Source organism: Phyllobates terribilis, unplaced genomic scaffold, assembly GCF_046119375.1.
Source record: "Phyllobates terribilis strain yellow unplaced genomic scaffold, ASM4611937v1 Scaffold_13__5_contigs__length_258822181, whole genome shotgun sequence".
NCBI lineage: Eukaryota > Metazoa > Chordata > Amphibia > Anura > Dendrobatidae > Phyllobates > Phyllobates terribilis.
In genome coordinates, this window is record NW_027362773.1 from 162886108 (window position 1) to 162910418 (window position 24311).

The following is a 24311-nucleotide window of genomic DNA, read 5'->3' on the forward strand; positions in this document are numbered from 1 at the left end:
ATGAGGAGAAGAGCGGCGGAGGATTGAGGAGAAGAGCGGCGGAGGATTGAGGAGAAGAGCGGCGGAGGAATGAGGAGAAGAGCGGCGGAGGAATGAGGAGAAGAGCGGCGGAGGAATGAGGAGAAGAGCGGCGGAGGAATGAGGAGAAGAGCGGCGGAGGAATGAGGAGAAGAGCGGCGGAGGAATGAGGAGAAGAGCGGCGGAGGAATGAGGAGAAGAGCGGCGGAGGAATGAGGAGAAGAGCGGCGGAGGAATGAGGAGAAGAGCGGCGGAGGAATGAGGAGAAGAGCGGCGGAGGAATGAGGAGAAGAGCGGCGGAGGAATGAGGAGAAGAGCGGCGGAGGAATGAGGAGAAGAGCGGCGGAGGATTGAGGAGAAGAGCGGCGGAGGAATGAGGAGAAGAGCGGCGGAGGATTGAGGAGAAGAGCGGCGGAGGATTGAGGAGAAGAGCGGCGGAGGATTGAGGAGAAGAGCGGCGGAGGATTGAGGAGAAGAGCGGCGGAGGATTGAGGAGAAGAGCGGCGGAGGATTGAGGAGAAGAGCGGCGGAGGATTGAGGAGAGGAGCGGCGGAGGATTGAGGAGAAGAGCGGCGGAGGATTGAGGAGAAGAGCGGCGGAGGATTGAGGAGAAGAGCGGCGGAGGATTGAGGAGAAGAGCGGCGGAGGATTGAGGAGAAGAGCGGCGGAGGATTGAGGAGAAGAGCGGCGGAGGATTGAGGAGAAGAGCGGCGGAGGATTGAGGAGAAGAGCGGCGGAGGATTGAGGAGAAGAGCGGCGGAGGATTGAGGAGAAGAGCGGCGGAGGATTGAGGAGAAGAGCGGCGGAGGATTGAGGAGAAGAGCGGCGGAGGATTGAGGAGAAGAGCGGCGGAGGATTGAGGAGAAGAGCGGCGGAGGATTGAGGAGAAGAGCGGCGGAGGATTGAGGAGAAGAGCGGCGGAGGATTGAGGAGAAGAGCGGCGGAGGATTGAGGAGAAGAGCGGCGGAGGATTGAGGAGAAGAGCGGCGGAGGATTGAGGAGAAGAGCGGCGGAGGATTGAGGAGAAGAGCGGCGGAGGATTGAGGAGAACAGCGGCGGAGGATTGAGGAGAACAGCGGCGGAGGATTGAGGAGAACAGCGGCGGAGGATTGAGGAGAACAGCGGCGGAGGATTGAAGAGAACAGCGGCGGAGGATTGAAGAGAACAGCGGCGGAGGTTTGAAGAGAACAGCGGCGGAGGTTTGAAGAGAACAGCGGCGGAGGTTTGAAGAGAACAGCGGCGTTTACACCTGCAATAAAATACATATTTACGGCAAGTGACAGGTTCTCTAATAGTGTGTACTAATCCGCGCTGTGCGCAATAGTCAGATATACAAAGTGCCAATGATTCCCCTGTAAATTCACTCCATCAGGAGGCACGCCAGGCATTCTCCTGCAATCCGAACCATCTCTCTTTATGTGTGGTGAGCGGCGGCCATGCTCGGTCAGGCCCACTTGACAGCTGAGCCTGGAGCTACATCTTCCAGTGACTAAGCTGGTGATTAACTATTTGTAGCCGGCCCAGAGACGTCCCTATAATGTGCCCTGGCTGCATGAGGAGACTTGGGCTCAACTCGTCCTCTCCTGATTTTGGGTTATTTTTACGTTGCACTACGCGGGAAGAGACCTTCATTATTCATCATCAGACCCCAATATTTTATCTCTTCTTGATTTTGCACATATTGATGTTTCTTGCTCAAAGATGAGTGAAGTTTTAGACGCTACGATCCCAAAGGTCAGTCTAGGAAATTGGGGCAAGACACACTGTGCACTTGCCCGCGGCCTCCCTCTACCTAGGGGGCTTTATGAATGCACTCCCAGAGCGTCAGTGATATCTACTCTGAGGACATTCCACCTCTTGTCTGAGAAGACTACGGAGGAAACTTACTCGGCCCAATGCAGAGTGGCTCAATTTGTGCAAAAAACAAAAGAAATGGCGTATATGCCCTGCACCACATTCATTATGTGTATTTTGTGCCTCACGGACCTTAGATGAAGGGAACTTATCAGGAAGGGAGTGTGGCTTAAAGTGCCACAACATACGGCAAAATTGCACCAAAATTGTGTCACAAAGTAAGACGACCAATACGAGGTGTAAAGTTAGGAGACATTTGCTTAAACTGTTGGAGGTAAAAGGGGCTTTTTTCTCTAATTAACCCATCCAGTGCAAAAGCACAAGGGGTCGCAGGGCCCACAACAATGGCGGCATAGGAGGTATATCCAGAGCCAGGAAGAAGGGTCCAAGAGGACTGGACTCCAGCACCAATGGGAAAACATGGTGAGAAAAGGCAAAAAGATGAAGATTAAGGATCCATAAGATTACCCGTTTCGGGTTAGTAACCTTTATTTTTTTGCTTTTTCTCACCATGTTTTTAATTGCACAATATGTGCCCACATCAGGGCCATCGGAATAAGGCCTTAGGCTACAAATGAGAGGATAGTTTGGTCCTTCACAAAATGGAAAGTTCAGAAAAAACGTCACTGGTGGTTTGTCATTTTATTGATTCCAGCAGAAAAAAAAGGTCTCATGATGGTGGCCCAACTGGTGACTGGGTGGCCACATCTCACACATCACCCGTGAGGCTCCTGGAAGATCGGGAGACCTCCTGACCTCTGAGCAAGTTGACAAATCTCACAGATAACTCCAAAACCTTCCAATGATCCATTATCAGACAAAGCCCTGGGGTCCATTCGTACGTTCAGGTGAGGACGGGGCCTGGACAAGATCTGCTTTTCTCCATGAACTAATAAAGCTTCATGAAAAGCCATCGAGGAGAATCAGCCATTATCACAAAGCGCCTCACTACTTCTAGAAGGTCCAGGTTTGGAAGCCTCAATGGAAATTCGACCCAGTGCCCCTTTTTCTATTAGGACAGCCATGGTGACCATCAAGGGATCTGATGATGGGAACATGTCTCACCAATGGCGGTGGAATCAAGTCTGAACACAATATATAATATAAATGTGGATGATCATGAAATCTTATATCGTACACCCCAATGTCTAATTACCTGTAAAATAAGAGATTCCTTGTCTCCTTCCAGACGCGTCAGTCGTTCTTGATAAGTCTCATTATTTACAACTGTGTGATTAACCTGGGAGAAAAGAAAAAAATACTCATCAGTCCCCATCGGAACGATATAGGACTTGGAAATAAAAGACATGTTGCGGTAGGTTTATTGTCCAGACATTAGATGAAGAAGCAGAACGTGTCCCGTCAGTTCATACAGGACGATACAAGGGCACTCTACGGGCGGCCATCGGGCTAGTGAAGGTATATGCTGGGCAGAGAGTCTGCACAATGTGAACCTAGTCTAAGGAAACTGCGTGAACAGATAGACAACTTTGAGCAAAGCAAGGTCCATGGGTGGATTCAGCAGAATGGATCCACCTTGCAACATAAAGGTTTTTGAAGCTTAGAGTTGCCAACTATCTGTAAATTCTGTACAGTCCAAACAATTAGAAAATTCTGGTGTTTGTAATAAAATATAGAAGAGTCAGTGATTTTTTTTTATAGCTAAAAACAAAAATAAATTGTTCACAAGATCACGACCAGAGAGGAGGTCACATGAGCCAAGTACATTCTTTCCAGAAGGCCACCTCTTTAAGAAGACCCCTCTTATCCAACCCAGGTTCCCAGATCTTCATTTCCATCTTATACTAAGCACACTTGCTATTTTCTTCATGAGGACCACCCTGCAAGAAGACAATTTTTCATTGTAATTTTAGGTGGTCATCTCATAGGAGGTGTGAATGTATTCTACAGTGCATCTAAGGAGGATCTGGTCCTCGTGGGGACACCATGCAGCAGCTTGTGCAGTGTGTAGGACCCCATTTGCCATTGAAGGGGTCCATGGCTTAGTCATGTGCGTGATGGCTCGCTCTACAAAAAAGGTAAAAAAAAATGTAGCCGTAATCATTCCCTATGTCCATCCTGGCAGCTGAGATATGAGGAGTTTGATAGGATTGCGAGCTGTGAAGCTACTTTACTGGTTCTGTACCTGCCCGCGGTAAGAAGGGACATTAGGGTCACCTGTGACTTTCTATTCTTCACCCTTGTCCCAGAGGGGCTATGGCAAGGACAGTTCCCGATTACATCAGACTCCAGATCTGAGGAATAATCTCCCTCTTCTGCTCCAGAGACCATTGACCTCAGGAAAACTAGAAGAAACAATCTTGGCTCTTCAGACGTTGTGGAAAAATCTCAACGCAAATGATATGGAGAATATCGTGGGAGAAAAATCTTTTTCTTTTTAGAAACCCAGAAGTCTCTCTGCCTGTTTTCATAGCCCTATAAGACATTCCAAGGGTCGGGGGCTTTACGCTCGCTGAGATTTTCCCATGTCAAACTGTACATTGCATGGTCTTCTCCACATTCTACAAATAGCCCTGGTATTTCTTATAAGCCACGGGGAGGCAGTATTCGGCCCGTCTAGTGGTCAGCCCAGTATGGACGGGCCTATCACCGCACTGCTGCCACATTTCTGAGATATTTGCATTTCATGGCCATCATCTATTGAATTGTTGGAGGACGATCCGACATGGTTTTGTTTTCGCACCTCCCCGAAGTTATGAAGTTTGTGTCTTCGAACACAGCGGTGGTTGATTTATACCGGGAAGGAGGAGGCCGACCACTGAGGAATGGGGTTACAAGGACATTCCAGAAATCAACAGTCTATCCATCAATACAATACAGGGACTTTGCTGACCCCATGCAATATGATTTTGCATTTTTTTAGGGGGTGTAGAAGAGCAGTCACACACGGGTCCAGATACCCAAAGGCCCCTCAACCACATAACACAACTCAATCAGCTGCACAGCTACTCCATGGACACAACGCCGGGGCCTCGGCCATTGACATCTGACCTCAGTATGGGGATGAAAAGGTGAGAGCCAGAGTGCTCTTGGGATCTTCTAATTGGGGTGTCTTTGTATTCATGGGGTATCCAAATAATTCTACTGTAAAGTACCCCCCCTTACCAGGGCGATATATTGCCCACATAATAATGACATCTATTGTTCAAAAAAAACTGCTCTTCGGGGTTCAAATATCAGGTCATACAATTCCTCCACGTCGTTAATATAATACCGCTAAACAATCCCTAAATAATACCGCTATACAGTATCCAAAAAGTGCTACTATACGGTATGGCACCCAAATAACATGGCCATATATTGCCCAGACAATACCGCCATTCAATTCCCGAATAAAATTGCCCTTATCTGTCAAAATAGTGCAACAAACAATGCAAATTATTCTTTCTATTACAGTGTAAAGATATGACTGCAAAATATCACGGTACAATGCCTAAATAATACCGGTGTGTAGTTTCCAAATAAAACTATATAGAGCCCACATGACACCGCCAAATATTGCCAGACAGTTCCAAGGAAACTATTGTGAGTTGATGGATACCTGACACCCGTCTGCTTTCTGCCCACCTTTGGAGAGTGGACCCTGCACCATCACCTCTACTATAAGGGATGAGGCTAGATTGGTCTTGAAACCCTCTTGAGGATCACATTTCTGCAGTTTGCTTTTCCTTAAAGGGTTATTCCCATCTTCATCAGATGAGGCTTGTCAATAGAAGCAGTTTTGTAATTTATTGCTTATTAAAATTTTCATTCGTTCTTGAGATATTAACAATTTTTTTTTTTTGCACAGCTCGTTGCCTTGGAGACCCGACTATCGCTGCTGGAAAGGAGAACATGCGCGGTGCTTACAAGCTCTCTTCTATTGAGCTTGTAAGCACTGTTGTAAAGCTGGGCCAGGATTACTGGTGCAAGCCGTTACCTCCAAATCCCGGCCAGCTTCAGCACAGTGCTTACAAGTTAGACAGCAGCGGTGGTCGGTCTCTTAGGCAACAAGAAAAAAATGAATATCTAAAATACGACTGCAAGGTGGTAAGTTGCAAAAGTGCTTATATTTACTAGAAGCATCCGTCAATTTCCATCTACGAAGATGGGGATAACCCTTAGTGCTGTAAGCGGAGGACGATCCCGGCAGCATTTACGGCCTCAGATTGAAGACGACATCTTGGATGACATGATTGAATCGTTTGTTTGATTTTCATTAAATCTCTCAAGAAATAAAAGCAGAAAACACAGAACTGAATCAACAAGATAATCCGTACAAACAGTATCCAAGATACCAGGAGCCCGGTCTGAGCAGGAACGTGACCGCCATCCATAAAGGCAAGGACCACCTGCAGGCGCTCTAACGTAGGATGACTGGGGGCGCCCTGCGTCCCCATCCTTACTGAAGAATAGTGGACGACCACGCGCCTCAACAGCTGGGAATCTAGGGCTGACGAGATACAAAGTGCAGGGGTGTGAACCCCGGCAAACAACCGGCAACGGGGTGCGGGAACTTCCCAAGCAGAAAAGCTGCAAAGTGCAGGAGCTGTGGTGGGGAAAGTCCAGGACCTCTGCACTCAGGCAGCGCCGAGGGCGGGAATTCCTCAATCTAAGCAGTATCCAGGGTATATGGCAGTATTATTCGGAAGCTGGACTGGATTATTATGTGGGGATCACATAGCAGTGTTACGCGGGCTGCATCTGGCACGATTACCTGACTTGTATATGGCACTATTAGTATTATTTGGGGCTTATATACCAAAATTATGTTTGCAATGCTTAAGAGAATTACTTAGGATTGTTCGGTTATTTGGAAGCTGAAGGGCAGTTTTATTTGGGTATTGAATGGCAGTATTGTCTGCACAATATTATATGGTCAGCATGTATTAGCACTATATAGATACTGTAGAGAGGTATTATTGCATAGTAGTATTATGCTACCACTGTATAGGAGAATTATTTAGGAATTGTATGGTGTATTATTTTGGACACTGAGCAGCTTTTTTTGGACATTATTACAGGAATGAAATGTATGGCCATGTTATCTGGGTATTATTATGATTATTTATTATTATCGCGCCATTTATTCCATGGCGCTTTACATGTGATCGGGGTATACATAGCAAAAACAATTACAATAATCTTGAACAATAGAAGTCACTGACAGGTACAGGAGGAGCGAGGACTCTGCCCGCGAGGGCTCACAGTCTACAGGGGATGGGTGAGGATACAGTAGGTGAAGGTAGAGCTGGTCGTACAGCGGTATGGTGGAGCGAGGACCCTGCCCGCGAGGGCTCACAGTCTACAAGGGATGGGTGAGGATACAGTATGTGAGGGTAGAGCTGGTCGTGCAGTGGTATGGTGGAGCGAGGACCCTGCCCGCGAGGGCTCACAATCTACAGGGGATGGGTGAGGATACAGTAGGTGAGGGTAGAGCTGGTCGTGCAGCGGTATGGTGGAGCGAGGACCCTGCCCGCGAGGGCTCACAGTCTACAAGGGATGGGTGAGGATACAGTAGGTGAGGGTAGAGCTGGTCGTGCAGCGGTATGGTGGAGCGAGGACCCTGCCCGCGAGGGCTCACAGTCTACAGGGGATGGGTGAGGATACAGTAGGTGAGGGTAGAGCTGGTCGTGCAGTGGTATGGTGGAGCGAGGACCCTGCCCGCGAGGGCTCACAGTCTACAGGGGATGGGTGAGGATACAGTAGGTGGGGGTATTATATACTGGTGCTATTTGGATACTGAGTATAGGTATCATTTAGGGATTGTATGGCAGTATTATAGCAGAATTATTTAGGTGGGGATTTATCTGGACAGAGAAGGGGAGTTTTATTTGGATATTGAAAGGCAATATTGTGTGGGCAATAAATGGTAGAGCTATTTGGATACTGGACAGACATTATTTAAGCATGTATGTTGGCACTATTTAGGCACTGTATGGCAGTATAAATATTTGGATAACAATTCCCAGCTTTAATTGCTACCGGGTCCCATTATGTTTCCATATATCTGCACCCAGGAAATCCGAGGCTATGGACTGAAGAGCAGAGATTCCTGCAGAGGACACAGGATAACCCCACACGTCAGCATTTACCGGTGCACAGACAGGGCACAGCGTCCCCTCCATCCGCAGACTACCTGCACAGACAGGGCACAGCGTCCCCTCCATCCGCAGACTACCTGCACAGACAGGGCACAGCGTCCCCTCCATCCGCAGACTACCTACACAGACAGGGCACAGCGTCCCCTCCATTCGCAGACTACCTGCACAGACAGGGCACAGTGTCCCCTCCATCCGCAGACTACCTGCACAGACAGGGCACAGCGTCCCCTCCATCCGCAGACTACCTGCACAGACAGGGCACAGCGTCCCCTCCATCCGCAGACTACCTGCACAGACAGGGCACAGCGTCCCCTCCATCCGCAGACTACCTGCACAGACAGGGCACAGCGTCCCCTCCATCCGCAGACTACCTACACAGACAGGGCACAGCGTCCCCTCCATCCGCAGACTACCTACACAGACAGGGCACAGCGTCCCCTCCATTCGCAGACTACCTGCACAGACAGGGCACAGAGTCCCCTCCATCCGCAGACTACCTGCACAGACAGGGCGCAGCGTCCCCTCCATGCGCAGACTACCTGCACAGACAGGACGCAGCGTCCCCTCCATCCGCAGACTACCTGCACAGACAGGGCGCAGCGTCCCCTCCATCCGCAGACTACCTGCACAGACAGGGCGCAGCGTCCCCTCCATCCGCAGACTACCTGCACAGACAGGGCGCAGCGTCCCCTCCATCCGCAGACTACCTGCACAGACAGGGCGCAGCGTTCCCTCCATCAGCAGACTGCCTGCACAGACAGGGCGCAGTGTCCCCTCCACCCGCAGACTACCTGCACAGACAGGGCACAGCGTCCCCTCCATCCGAAGACTACCTGCACAGACAGGGCACAGCGTCCCCTCCATCAGCAGACTACCTGCACAGACAGGGCGCAGCGTCCCCTCCATCAGCAGACTACCTGCACAGACAGGGCGCAGCGTCCCCTCCATCAGCAGACTACCTGCACAGACAGGGCGCAGCGTCCCCTCCATCCGCAGACTACCTGCACAGACAGGGCGCAGCGTCCCCTCCATCAGCAGACTACCTGCACAGACAGGGCGCACCGTCCTTTATATCTCATTTTGGGGTTTTATGTGCATTTTGGACAGATAACTATTCTACAAGAACAAAGGCTGAAGGACATGTGCTTCTAATCAGACGTCTCCTCACACCTCCATGTCTGAGGATCGTGCAGCCTATGGGAGGAAGGAGAAGGACAGATAGATATATTACATACATATATATATATATATATATATATATATACACACACATACATTACATACATATATATATATATATATATACACACACACATACATACATACATATATATATATATACATACATACATACACAGTACAGACCAAAAGTTTGGACACACCTCCTCATTTAAAGATTTTTCTGTATTTTCATAACTATGAACATTGTACATTCACACTGAAGGCATCAAAACTATGAATTACCACATGTGGAATTATATACTTAACAAAAAAGTGTGAAACAACTGAAAATATGTCTTATATTCTAGGGTCTTCACAGTAGCCACCTTTTGCTTTGATGACTGCTTTGCACACTCTTGGCATTCTCTTGATGAGCTTCAAGACTGTACTGTACAAGATTAATGTACATAGAAAGTGGAGTCATTTTGTGAATAGATTGTATGACCAATTTTCTACTAATCTTGCATTATAGACCACAGCTTCATTCACAAGTCTGTAGATCCAGAGCTGAAATCTCCCAGCATTCTTTGTAGTCTCAATGTTGCACAGACGGCACCAGCAGAATAGTGAGTGCAGCTCTGGAGTATAATACAGGAGGTAACTCAGGATCAGTAATGTAATGTATGTACACAGTGACTGCACCAGCAGAATAGTGAGTGCAGCTCTGGAGTATAATACAGGATGTAACTCAGGATCAGTAATGTAATGTATGTACATAGTGACTGCACCAGCAGAATAGTGAGTGCAGCTCTGGAGTATAATACAGGATGTAACTCAGGATCAGTAATATAATGTATGTACAGAGTGACTGCACCAGCAGAATAGTGAGTGCAGCTCTGGAGTATAATACAGGATGTAACTCAGGATCAGTAATATAATGTATGTACAGAGTGACTGCACCAGCAGAATAGTGAGTGCAGCTCTGGAGTATAATACAGGATGTAACTCAGGATCAGTAATGTAATGTATGTACATAGTGACTGCACCAGCAGAATAGTGAGTGCAGCTCTGGAGCATAATACAGGAGGTAACTCAGGATCAGTAATGTAATGTATGTACACAGTGACTGCACCAGCAGAATAGTGAGTGCAGCTCTGGGGTATAATACAGGATGTAACTCAGGATCAGTAATGTAATGTATGTACACAGTGACTGCACCAGCAGAATAGTGAGTGCAGCTCTGGAGTATAATACAGGATGTAAGATAGAAAAACGTAAAGAGTAGGTCTTATTCAGGTAATGGGGTTGTATGGCCATGTATTATGTATTTGACTGGTGTAAATGTCTCTCTTTTTTACAGCCGTGAACATGTGATGCTACATTTCACTGCTGTGGTGAAGTGTGAGGCCACTGTCCGAGTCACAGAGCGCACAGTTTGGAAGCAGTAAGTATCGCTGCACTGAATCCAGCTCCATCTGCAGACTTCAGTCCTTGTGTAGCACAGCACCACCTTGTGGCAGATCCTGGCACGCTAAGCATTGCACTATTTGGGGCTTTTAGATTGGAATCTTTCTAGTAAAAGCACAGAAACAATGCAGCGTGTAATGCTCTAACGCAGCACGTCCATCCTCGCTCGGCGTCCGGCCGCAGTCACCCACATTCCTCTATTCTATTAATAAGTGGGAAAGGCTGCGCCCAAATATCCGAGTACCGAATCCTCCGCCGCGGTACCTGGAACTATAAAACGGATGAAACCGCCCTGCAGGGTGATAGCACCACAATTACATTTACAGTTTTTGTAATAACACACATTACTTCTGACTCCTCAAAAAACTGATGATCAGAAAACACCCAGTGACGCTATTGGGGGATCTCTTACAGACCAAGACTTGGAGGTGGAAAGCTAGAGGGTCCTGCAGAAACCTCCTGATCGAGGGGTCTCACGGCGCCCATCAGATGACACCGGGATCAGACAGGCTTTCCATAGAGGTAAATGTTGTGTAGATGCAGTTCCAGCTTTAGCTCATATAGGGGTCCCGATCCCTATATGAGGCCCTGGACTGGACCAGTAATGACCCGGCCGGTCCACCACCCACCACTGGGGTTGGAGCGTCTGTCATCTTACACCGCCGTCGTATCTACAGGTCACTGTCGGTCTTGCACCATCTACTCATGGTTCCTCCATCATCGCCAGGTCCCGCTCCGCCTGTCTCCATGTCTCAGAATCTTGCTCGTCTTCATTCCTTTCCCTACAATACGACATTGTCCCAAAATGCCCTGCCCTGGATGACATAATGGTGTGCGAGCCGCATATCTGGGATAGCTGGAGCGGAGATCCGCAGCCTCACCTACACCCAGGTGCGGTGTTCCTAAAAAGAGCAGACAGCATCACATCATAGGCAGAGAAGAGTTACCGGCGCCATGCCCACGAGCGAGAATACAAGGGACTCCGGCAGAAAGACCAACCATAGGAGCTGAATGAAATCAGAGCTACATAAAATATGGTCCTAAAGACCCCTAGGAGCGCCGCATTACCATACCGGACTACTGCATGCTCATAACTGCTAGGCGCCACTTTTTACCCCACAAACAGCGCCACTCTTATCCATGGGCCAAGTCTGGTATTGCAGCTCAGCTCTGTCAGATCAGGTCACCGAGGAGGGAAATGGAGAGGAAAAGTGAGAAGAGGCCGGGGCCACTGTCCTTATTTCCCTACTTCAGTACAAGACGTATGTGGTCCTTGGCCCCGGGTCACCACCCCCTGCAGAGGCTCAGTCATTGAGTTACGTCTTGGCACCCGGTCATGCTAAAGAAAACTTTCCCAGGTGACAGACGGGTCATTTCCTATTCCATGATTACATTTTGGACAGAACAGACTGTGCCCAACAGAGAGAGAGCTGCCAGGTCATCACTACTGATATACCCCGATAATAAAAGAAACAATATGGCTGTCGTTATACTGGGGCTCCTGGGCTCATCCTCTCACTGTCCTCAAGTCCTGGGCTGTATGTGCAGAGTGTATATATATATATATATATATATATATATATATATATATATATATATATATATATATATATATATATATATATATATATATATATATATATATATATATATAGTGTTTACATGTAGTGTGGCCAGATATGCAGTGCACTTATATATGCACCATATGTATATATGCTGCGTGCTCATTGTGTGTCTATATATGCACTAATATACACACCGTAGTCTGGCTATATGTAGTGTACCCATAAATATAGTGTATACATACATATATATACACACACACACAATGTCCCCATATATACAGCAGGTTTATCTGCCAATGCAATGTATCTCTGTATATAAAGTCTCTATGTGCAATATACTGTATATACATACATACACAGTGTGCCCAGATATGCCGCGTATCTATATATCACGTGTCTATATGCAAAGTATGTATATGTGCGGTGCTGTGAGTCATATACTGTATATATATATATATATATATATATATATATATATATATATATATATATATATATATATATATATGTGTCTATATGCAGAGTATGTATATGTGCGGTGCTGTGAGTCATATACTATATATATATATATATATATATATATATATATATATATATATATATATATATATATATATATATATATATATATATATATATATATATATATATATATATATAATATGTGTGTGTGCGCGTGCATGTATATATATATATATATATATATATATATATATATATATATATATATATATATACATACATACATACATACACACACATATACATACACACATATACACACACTATAATATATATATATGGCTTGTGCCCAGACATACAATTACATCCTCAGCTCCTCAATCGTCCAGCTGCTTACGATTACCGTACATTAAAAAAGCAAAAAAAAGAAAGAAAGAAAGCGGAGAGAAGCAGACGACTAGCGGCCGCCTCCGCCGCTCTCCCTTTATCACCCGCCGTCCGGCACTACACATGGCGCTCACCTTTGCAGAACGGTATAAATAGAAAACAGGTTGGGCAGAAGAACCTACAGGAGGAGGACACACTGCCGCCCTGCTCCTGAATGCCCTCAACAGGCCCGAGATTAACCCTCTGTGCCCCAGAAACCAACGCTGATCTGACCCATATACACGAATACCGATAAAGTTATGCGACTTCAAAACGGATCCCGCCCGTGTGATATAATATATGATGGATCATTTATAACCGGCAGCCGCATTCGTTTGCTCCTGGAGATCAGATCTACGGGACGGCGACTTTTCCTCCTCATATCAATCAACTTTATTTACAATAAACAAGGCTCAACAAGTAACCACGGCAACTAAATCCAAGTAAAGGGCATCAGCGCAGAAATCTTATGTCAATAAACTTTATTTACAACAAACAGTGTCAGTGCAGAGACAGCTCCAGTTATCAATAAGCTTTATTTACAGTAAGCAGCGGGAGACGCGAGGCCGAATGCCCAATGACGGCGCACACTGGGTGGGATGGTGCTCAGGGGGGCTTAGCAGTCCTGGGCCAGTTTGATACAAGCGTCATTATGGGTCCATTTCTACGCCCCTATTATGGCCTGACTGTCCCGTCCTGACTTTGGGTTTTAGGACCTAAACTGACAGCATTATAGACCCCGATGATTCTGTCAGCTCAGGTCATTATAGGGGTGTTCCCACCCAATACATTTATGGCGTACCGACGAGATGGGCAATAAATATCCGGTATATCCGGGTTCCCTCCAGCACAGAATCCACATCTCAAACATACATTAGACCGAAAAAAAAAAAGCGCAGAAAAAGCCTCATAATAAACCGTATTCTACCCGGTCCCCGGGATCAGCACGGATGGCGGCAGCGTGTAATATTCACACCCCAGAATATCTGTTCTGCAAAGAAATATCCCAGACCGGGAGCCGCTGCCGCATTGGTTTCAGCCTCACTAAACAGACATCGGAGGACGAGAAGTAAATCACATGAACATTATTCGCCTTCTCCGGATTACCCCCTACGTGACAACGCAGCTCTTTTCAATTAAAACTCATGGAAAATTAATGAACGCTGGTAAAATGTTAAGTAAGTAGGTAAGGAGACCCGGAGCGGGCCCCGCAGAGCGGACTTACCCTCCGGAGCCACGAGAAGTGTTTGTAAATATCGATTTCAACGTCCATTTCGCAAATCACATTGCCTTCGGAAACCTCGTTTGTCTCTTGGCTGGAGACATGGTCTTTGTTCTGACGTCTCGTAGGTTCCCCTTTTTTTTTTTCCCAAAGTTGGAAGACTCTGATCACAGTCTACGCCGGTTGCGGCCCCCCGGGGCTGTCTACGGAGCGCTGCTCACGGGGTGAATTATCCTAAGCCTGCTGTATGATTCAGTCTTCCTAATACTGGGTAATAAATCCTAACAAATATCATACGACCGGTTGGACAACAAGCAGGAACCGCCTGTTACCTCCAGCACCGAAGCTAAATATTGCCAAGGAGTCAGCAGACAACTATTTTTTGCGAGGATGCCTGCCCCGTCTCTGGTCTTCAGAGTGATGGGTGACTGGAACTCATTACTCCAAGACCCCCTATTTCCTGTCTGTACTTTTGCTGCTGCCTCCAATGTCACTTCTCATCGCCTTGCTCTCCTGCCAGATACTGCGAAGCCTTACAGCAGCCCCTGCAACGTGATCCCTCAGTCCTCCTGTTGTGCTGTGTGTGAGACGAGGGACAAAGAGACGTTTAAGTAAACACCTCTGTCTCCCAAGCTGGAGGAAAACCACATTGGACACATTTCAAAATGAAGATCAATAGATCTCGGTTGTAAAAATTGGCCAAAACTAAGAAAAATTTGCCACCATAGCACGTAGCCACTTTTTCCTAATTTTTTTTCTTTTCACGAGCATGGTGACACAGTGTTTGCACTTCATGTTTAAAGGAGGCGTTTTCATGATAACTTGCCTGCATTTATTTGTTTCTATATTACTCGTCAGATTTTTTATTTTTTTTTTATAGTAAAATTGGAATGGATGCCATCAGAAAGAAGGAAAATCTTAATTTTCAAATATAGTTCAGGACCCTTGTCTATTATCAAGAGCAGAGAATGGCTGCAGAATGCAGCTCTTTGACTAAAAAAAAATATGTAATTCTTCATTTCACCTGAGGAGGTGCTGCAGGGAAATTAAACAATTGGTTCCAGGTTATCCACAAATTACACCTGATCTCCGGTGGTCCCATTGAACATTTTTATTCGCAGTATGTTAGATATCAGTAGCTCACACTCTGGTGGTCTAGGGCTTGTCCATTTTGATGTTTAACAAGTAATGCAAATGAAATGTTGCCTTTATCTGGGTCTGAATCCAGGACCCCAGAGCTGCTGATAATAGTGCCAACCACCACAACATATCAAATATACAAAAATCAGTCACAGACGCTCCGATGCAGTCACCTTACACGATTGACAGGGTCAATAATCTGCAGGGAGCATGTGGAAATAGTGGGAATAAAGATCCCTGACGTGACAGGTCCTCGTTAAAGGGTGTGACACAAATCCACCAAATTGCGACTATTGTGAGGAAGTTTCAGCTTGTCGTACTTAGAAAATATAACAAAGCATCCATGTATCCATACTCGAGGCCATGGGTGTATCACACGGAGGGGGCCTAAGCCATGGTTATGGGATCTACGGCAGGGCCCTGGTTAAGTAAAGTACAGAGGTATCAGAGCGTATCCTCACACTTTTATACTGGGTTTGCATAACCTCATCCCATTTTGGAATTAGACTTAAATTTGTTGGGATTTGTATTTGCAAAATCGAGAGAGTACCAGCAAATTTGGGACTGTTGGCAGCTTTTAGTGAGATCTGATGAAGGAGCATGAGAGTGCCAAACCAACGCAGCCATCCTGAAGCCGTGCTTTCACCCAGGATTCAGAAGGCTCCCAGGAGGTCGTTGGCAAAAATGTACATAGTAGGTGATCAAGAACTGGGATCTTCAAAGCTACACCTGGACCCAGCTCTAGTCGGGCTCAAGCTCCTTTCTAATGGGTTGTGAGACCACCTAACCTACAGATTCTGCAAATTTGGGAGTAGGAGGTCGGACCAAGAGTTTTAGTTATACTTGCCAGCTCCTGGCAAAAGGTGACATCCCGGGGTCTGGGAGGAATGTCAAATTTCCTTGGAAGCTACCAAAAACCTCGTAGCAATGAGGGCTACCAGAAGGTCTCTTATGTCCGACTCTGGGATACCGGCTCATTAGATGAAACTCTGTTGTCCAATAGCTCTTTCAAGAGGGTGTAGAACGAGATACGGAGGTCAAGAGGGTGTAGAACGGGATACGGAGGTCAAGAGGGTGTAGAACGGGATACGGAGGTCAAGAGGGTGTAGAACGGGATACGGAGGGGGCGTCCCCTCAAAAAGGAGAATGGCCACCTATGAATATTTCTGTCAATCCATTGGGCATGCTCCACTGAAAACTTCTTCTAAGATGGCCAACTTGAAAAGTGTGGTCTCAGTAAAGGATTGGGGCGAGCAAACAAGTGTGAAATACCACCAGAAAGCAAAAGTGGACTTCCTACCAAGGATATGTACCGTCTAATGTACATTTGTTGTTTTGCTTGGAGTCTATGGGCAGCGTGTAGCTCTATATGGGGTTTTCAGTAGTCACATATGTTTACGCCTGAAAAAAAAAAAAAAAAATGTCCCACCACCATCTCACATGCGTCACTTTGTCCTCTGCCTTTTTTATGGCGGATTCTGCTATTGTAGTTGTATATTTTATACTTCCTCATACAGTAATGGAAAACGAGCCGGAGCGTGCAGACGCCTCTCCAGCACAGCCGAGCACCCGCGGCTCATGACCATTTATATACAGAAGTCTGGGCCTCTCGCTGCTCAGCGCGGGGTGTAATGGAAACCGTCCTCCCCTTGTCGCACACAGCCGCTGTTAGGAGGGGGGATCTCTACGGATTTCAAGCGTCACCTGTTCGGCTGATAGAAGACGAAAAAAACCGGAGGCTTCTAGCTTTCTTAGTCCAGTTGCCAAAGCCTCATTCTAATCTCTGTGAGGGTCAAGCAGGTCCAGGAACTCCAGTTTGACAGGAGGGACTTCAGAGCACCCGAGCGGGACTGAGAGTGGGGAAGCGCAGGGCAGGAGGGAGAAGACCCAGCATGAAGACGGTCTAGAGAGGGACACAAGAAAGAGAGGTTCCGTCAGGTACTCCTAACCTGCCCGAGGAAGAGCTGAACCCCCGGTCTGGTGAACGCAGCGCGATGTGGGAGGCTGACAACTGTACAGTGCCATCTGTGGAACTTACATAAGAACTGTGAGTAAAGACTCTGATGACTGCACCGCACTGCCTCCGTCCATTCTTTCAGCTGCGCCATCTTTCCCCCTGCAATACAATGCCCAGCGCAACCAACGATATCTACACTGCCCTGGAGCCAGCTCTACCTGTGGAGAGCCACACCATCCCTGCTGCAGTAACACCAGCTTCAGAGGACTGCTCCGCAGCGGCGGCACCCTTTGGCTGCATTCCACAGGTGGCGTCACGAACACTTCCAAAAAATACAAACCCCATATAAATAACAAATCCCCTTTTTGTTGACCGCCCTGGGCCACGGACCGGGCCAGCCACCGTGATATCCCCCACTGGCATCCATAGGCCCGGCTGCAGAGTACCCCACGGCCCAGGGGGCGCGTCATTAGCTTTTGATCAGAAGTCAATAGGAGGCCTCATTAAATGTGAAGAAGTGGATGTAAAAACATGGCGCCGCATCTGTCCACAGGTTGTGTGCTGTATTACAGCTTAGTGCCATTCACTACAATGTGGCGGGCAATAATACCGCACACAACCCATGGACAGCTGAGGTGCGGTCATGTTTATTGGACTCAGACAACCCTTTTAAATTATATATGTCATCTTAGAGACACTTCTCCTTACATTCACCGTATAGACCATCAGTATCTACACTTCTATACGAGGGGATTTTGTACATTTCAGTTACAGATTTATGACAGTTTCTAAGGAAAAAAAAAAAGTCTCCGCCATAGCAACCAATCACAGCACAGCTTTTATCCCTCACTGGGTCCTTAGAAAATGAAAGCTGCGCTGTGATTGGTTGCTATGGACATCAGAGACAGCCGTAACTCTAGCTGGTGCAGCCGTTGTAGTCACACACAGGCCGGGGAGAGGTCGGGGCCTTGTTGTAGATTTTGCATTAGGTCTCATGAACTTCAAGCTGTGCAGCTGAACAGAGAAGTTTCTAGTGTTAGTGTTATCATTCTCTTTTATGACGGGTAAAATAAAAATAAATGTTGAGATGCTTTTCGGTCCCTACTTCTGGGACTAAGGACAGCCAAAGGGCCGGCGCCAGACGTACTCCAGCCCGTACACTCTTTATGGGCCCCTCTTCGCCTTCAATTTTTCCTCTCTTGTATTGGGGCTCACTTTTTTTCAGTAAGAGCTTCTAGTTTTATTACCACCATTTTGGGGTCCGTACAACTTTCTGATCTATATTATTCCATATTTTGGGAGGCAAAGTGGCAAAAAAAAAAAATACGAAAAAAACCCCCTGTTTGGGAGAGAAGAATAGACAAATCGTGGAGCCCTAAGTGCGTAAACACAATACTATAGTCTTTGATGGGTGCACAATTTCATGAACTCACCTGATAGAAGACGGATATAGCTTTGGACTATGTATCCTCAAACCCCCTTCTGGGATACTTTTCAATGGACGGGGCTTACAACTTGCCTCGGGTGGATCCAAGTGAAAGAGCCAGACATAGGCTCACAAAGGATGAGTAAATCCAGAAGAGTATATCCAGCACGGCAGCGCTTCCCATTAATCACATCCATTTTTTTACTTGATAAGTTAAAATAGAGGAGATAACGCGTTTCGGATACAATATAGATCCTTCTTCAGGAATCATAAAAACACAGTACAAATCCTACTAGTATAAAAATTCAATCACACTTATATATGGTAGCAAACCTTTTATCCCAGCCTCAGAAACTTGGGGTGTGGACAAGGTTCAGGAACACACCCGCTAATTGGTCCAGCTTTTGAAACCACATTCTTATCAACATGAATGCAAGAAATAAAAAAAAAAAATCCCCAAAAAATAAAAAAAACAACGTTTAAACTCTATCTATGATATCATTCAATCCATTTGGATATAATGTTCCCAAACGATATAGCCAAAACATTTCTTTCCATTTTTTTTTATTGTAAAATTACCAATCACCTGTGAAGCCGTAAACAAACATGGCAGACGCGGTGGCCAAAAAAATGCCGTCAGCACCTCGCTGTCATATTGCAAGGACTGGGGATGTTGGGCTTCGGAAGTGGCACCTCCCCCATTTCCAGCCTCCTAAATGCCGCCATGACTATTGCCAGCGGCGAATAAGGGGTTAAACTGCTCTGATCGCAGCACTTATACTCGGGTGCTGGAGGTATAACACAGCCCTGGACCCTCTCTCCATACATACATGCGCTCATCGGCCATGGATAATAATGAGCGGAGTGGGCTCCCCAGGTGCCTTGGGCCTCAGTACTTGCCCAGGTTACTCACGTTCTGATGCCGGTCTTTTAGTCTAAAGTTTGTGCCATCACAGCTTCTGTAAACCTGATCTGAAAGTTATTGTACAATCCTAAAGAAACATGGCTGCCTTGTATCAGAACCACCTGTCCATGGCGGTCTGTGGTATTACAGCTTTACCATCGCTGCTATAGCATACTCTTATACAGATGCGCTGTAAATAAATTAACAGCCAACATGGTTCTAGCTTTTCTGAACGTCCAGAATCGGCAAATCTGCTTAGATCTGCTATGAAAGCACGGGAAGGATAATAAGGTTCCCGTGACCAGCAAAACACAATTATAGAATTCTTAGCAAATCAATGAGCCTTTTGGAGGCCGGGAAGAGGTTTAGATTGAGCCATTTGTAATGAACGTGGCAGGACAAGGAGTCATTGTAGAATCTTCCACTGTACAAACCCCCCAGCTACTAATGTACACGGTCCTCAAGGTTTAGGTGGTCATCCTTAGCAGCAGTCACCCATGACAGCATCTTACATAAACCCGGTCCTTCCTGGCCGGGGATAGCCCGGAATTTGCCCTCACCTTCTGGCTCAGTGTCCCAGGTCTTTGGGCAAATGACTTTCAGCCGTATCCGTGTCCTTGTATTCAGGGTTAAGCAAGTAGAAAGTGTAATTTATTTCTGGAGACCAAAGACGGGATTTTTTTTATTGTGTGGTATCACACATTACTTTTTTGGAGCCCACAGGACCATTTTCGATTTTAAGGGTGCACACAGGTTCATTATGGCTCTTTAGGGGGCATTATTGCTTTCTAGGGTGGAACGCAGGGGATAGTATCACTTTTTATAGGGCAGATAAAGTGCAACAGTACTTTTATGTAGATAAAAAAGAGGCCTTATTACTTTCTACAAAGACCCACAAAGGGCTTTATAACTTTTTACGAGGACGGACAAGGGACATTATCACTTTCTACGAGGACGCACAAGGGGCATTATCACTTTCTACGAGAACCCACAAGGGGCAATATCACTTTCTACGAGGACGCACAAGGGGCATTATCACTTTCTACGAGGACGCACAAGGGGCATTATCACTTTCTACGAGGACGCACAAGGGGCATTATCACTTTCTACGAGGACGCACAAGGGGCATTATCACTTTCTACGAGGACGCACAAGGGGCATTATCACTTTCTACGAGGACGCACAAGGGGCATTATCACTTTCTACGAGGACGCACAAGGGGCATTATCACTTTCTACGAGGACGCACAAGGGGCATTATCACTTTCTACAAGGACGCACAAGGGGCATTATCACTTTCTACGAGGACGCACAAGGGGCATTATCACTTTCTACGAGGACCCACAAGGGGCATTATCACTTTCTACGAGGACGCACAAGGGGCATTATCACTTTCCAAGAGGACCCACAAGGGGCATTATCACTTTCCAAGAGGACCCACAAGGGGCATTATCACTTTCCAAGAGGACCCACAAGGGGCATTATCACTTTCTACGAGGACCCACAAGGGGCATTATTACTTTCTACGAGGGCCCACAAGGGGCCTTATTACTTTCTACGAGGACCCACAAGGGGCATTATTACTTTCTATGAGGACGCACAAGGGGCTTTATTACTTTCTAATGAGAACCCACAAGGGGCATTATTACTTTCTACGAGGACCCACAATGGGCATTATTACTTTCTACGAGGACCCACAATGGGCATTACTACTTTCTACGAGGACCCACAAAGGGCTTTATCACTTTCTACGAGATCCCTCTAGTGGCTTTATCACTTTCTACGAGATCCCTCTAGTGGCTTTATCACTTTCTACGAGGGTCCACAAGGGGCTTTATTACTTTTTTTGAGGACCCACAAGGGGCAATATCACTTTCTACGAGGACGCACAAGGGGCATTATCACTTTCTACGACAACCCACAAGGGGCATTATCACTTTCTACGAGGACGCACAAGGGGCATCATCACTTTCTACGAGGACCCACAAGGGGCATTATCACTTTCTACGAGGACCCACAAGGGGCATTATCACTTTCTACGAGGACCCACAAGGGGCATTATCACTTTCTACGAGGACCCACAAGGGGCCTTATTACTTTCTACGAGGGCCCACAAGGGGCCTTATTACTTTCTACGAGGACCCACAAGGGGCATTATTACTTTCTACGAGGACGCACAAGGGGCATTATTACTTTCTACGAGGACCCACAAAGGGCTTTATCACTTTCTACGAGGACCCACAGGGGGCATTATTACTTTCTACGAGATCCCTCTAGTGGCTTTATCACTTTCTACGAGGGTCCACAAGGGGCTTTATTACTTTCTACGAGGACCCACATGGGGCATTATCACTTTCTACGAGGACCCACAAGGGGCAATATCACTTTCTACGAGGACGCACAAGGGGCATTATCACTTTCTACGAGGACGCACAAGGGGCATTATCACTTTCTACGAGGACGCACAAGGGGCATTATCACTTTCTACGAGGACGCACAAGGGGCATTATCACTTTCTACGAGGACGCACAAGGGGCATTATCACTTTCTACGAGGACGCACAAGGGGCATTATCACTTTCTACGAGGACGCACAAGGGGCATTATCACTTTCTACGAGGACGCACAAGGGGCATTATCACTTTCTACGAGGACGCACAAGGGGCATTATCACTTTCTACGAGGACGCACAAGGGGCATTATCACTTTCTACGAGGACGCACAAGGGGCATTATCACTTTCTACGAGGACGCATAAGGGGCATTATCACTTTCTACGAGGACGCATAAGGGGCATTATCACTTTCTACGAGGACGCACAAGGGGCATTATCACTTTCTACGAGGACCCACAAGGGGCAATATCACTTTCTACGAGGACCCACAAGGGGCAATATCACTTTCTACGAGGACCCACAAGGGGCAATATCACTTTCTACGAGGACCCACAAGGGGCAATATCACTTTCTACGAGGACCCACAAGGGGCAATATCACTTTCTACGAGGACCCACAAGGGGCAATATCACTTTCTACGAGGACCCACAAGGGGCAATATCACTTTCTACGAGGACGCACAAGAGGCATTATCACTTTCTACGAGGACGCACAAGGGGCATTATCACTTTCTACGAGGACGCACAAGGGGCATTATCACTTTGTACGAGGACGCACAAGGGACATTATCACTTTCTACGAGGACGCACAAAGGGCATTATCACTTTCTACGAGGACCCACAAGGGGCATTATCACTTTCTACGAGGACCCACAAGGGGCATTATTACTTTCTACAAGGGCCCACAAGGGGCCTTATTACTTTCTATGAGGACCCACAAGGGGCATTATTACTTTCTATGAGGACGCACAAGGGGCATTATCCCTTTCTACGAGGACGCACAAGGGGCTTTATTACTTTCTATGAGAACCCACAAGGGGCATTATTACTTTCTACGAGGACCCACAATGGGCATTACTACTTTCTACGAGGACCCACAAAGGGCTTTATCACTTTCTACGAGATCCCTCTAGTGGCTTTATCACTTTGTACGAGATCCCTCTAGTGGCTTTATCACTTTCTACGAGGGTCCACAAGGGGCTTTATTACTTTTTTTGAGGACCCACAAGGGGTTTTATCTCTTTCTCAGAGGATCAACAAGGGGCTTTATCACTTTCAAAGAGGACCCACAAGAGGCATTATTACTTTCTACGAGGACCTACAAGAGGAATTATCACTTTTTAGGGGGAACTTTTATTACGCCACTACCGTCTTAGGGAATAAAGTTGACCTTTTTACTGGCTGAAGGGCGCAAGGTGGAATATTAGTGGTGCATAGCCGTGGGCATTATTAGTAAGTGGGGGCACAAGAGGGGCATTATATAGTGTGAGGAGCACAAAGTGGTCACTATTACTGTGTGAGGCATCACTAGTGTTTGGGAAGTGTCTGTTTGGCATTTTTCTTTCCCAGAGCCATTGTTCCCGCTATCCACCTCTAGGTATATACAGAGGATTCCTCACTTCACCTCCTGTAAATATTTGTTGCTGTAAATCATTGAAGTTACCAGACGGAGATAAATCTTCAGCACTGAGGGTCCCCAGCAGGGTGGTCTGGACTCTGTCAGGCCGGGTTCACATTTATACAGTGCATTCCACTGGACGGGTGTAGACGTCTGAATTGCAAATAAACCCCCTCAAACCTGAATTTGGATGTATATGGCGGCATAAACACAGAGTTGGTGCGGAGATCTGGAGGATGGGGAGGCGAGGGAGCCATCTTAAGTAGTTTGAAGAAAAATGGAAAACAGACTTTTTAATTTTAGTTAAAAATGTATAGATATGTAGAAGGACGCACCAGATACTTTAAATGTAAAATGTCTGAATATAGGAAACACGGGTGGATGCGTGACACATGTCTACAGACGTATAAATGTGAACCCAGCCAGTCTGCTCACTGCCGTATGTAGGTGGAGGCAGAGTATATAGTCAGGGCACAGTGTATATAGCAAGGATGTACCATATGGCACGTTGAGCACCACTGCAATGAGCGGGTACATTGGCAGGACCCTGGACGAGGCCACCTACCGGCTGCCATCTCCGGCTTCTGATTTGTAGG

At 46.7% G+C, this 24311-nt stretch overlaps 1 protein-coding gene across 11 annotated transcripts in view; it reads right to left on the reverse strand.

Moving 5' to 3' along the window:
* PPFIBP2 (PPFIA binding protein 2) overlaps positions 1-24311 on the reverse strand; it is a 226112-nt gene that overhangs the window by 111749 nt on the left and 90052 nt on the right. For 10 of the 11 annotated variants that reach the window (XM_073659004.1, XM_073658998.1, XM_073658996.1 and 7 more), the window contains one exon: positions 3029-3112. Coding sequence is in view for 10 of the 11 variants with exons in the window: in XM_073658998.1 (XP_073515099.1) it covers positions 3029-3112 (84 nt within the window). In the remaining variant the exon portion in view is untranslated. Of the gene's footprint in view, positions 1-3028; positions 3113-14282; positions 14880-24311 lie in introns of those variants that run through there. The other variant, XM_073659000.1, reaches the window with a different exon arrangement.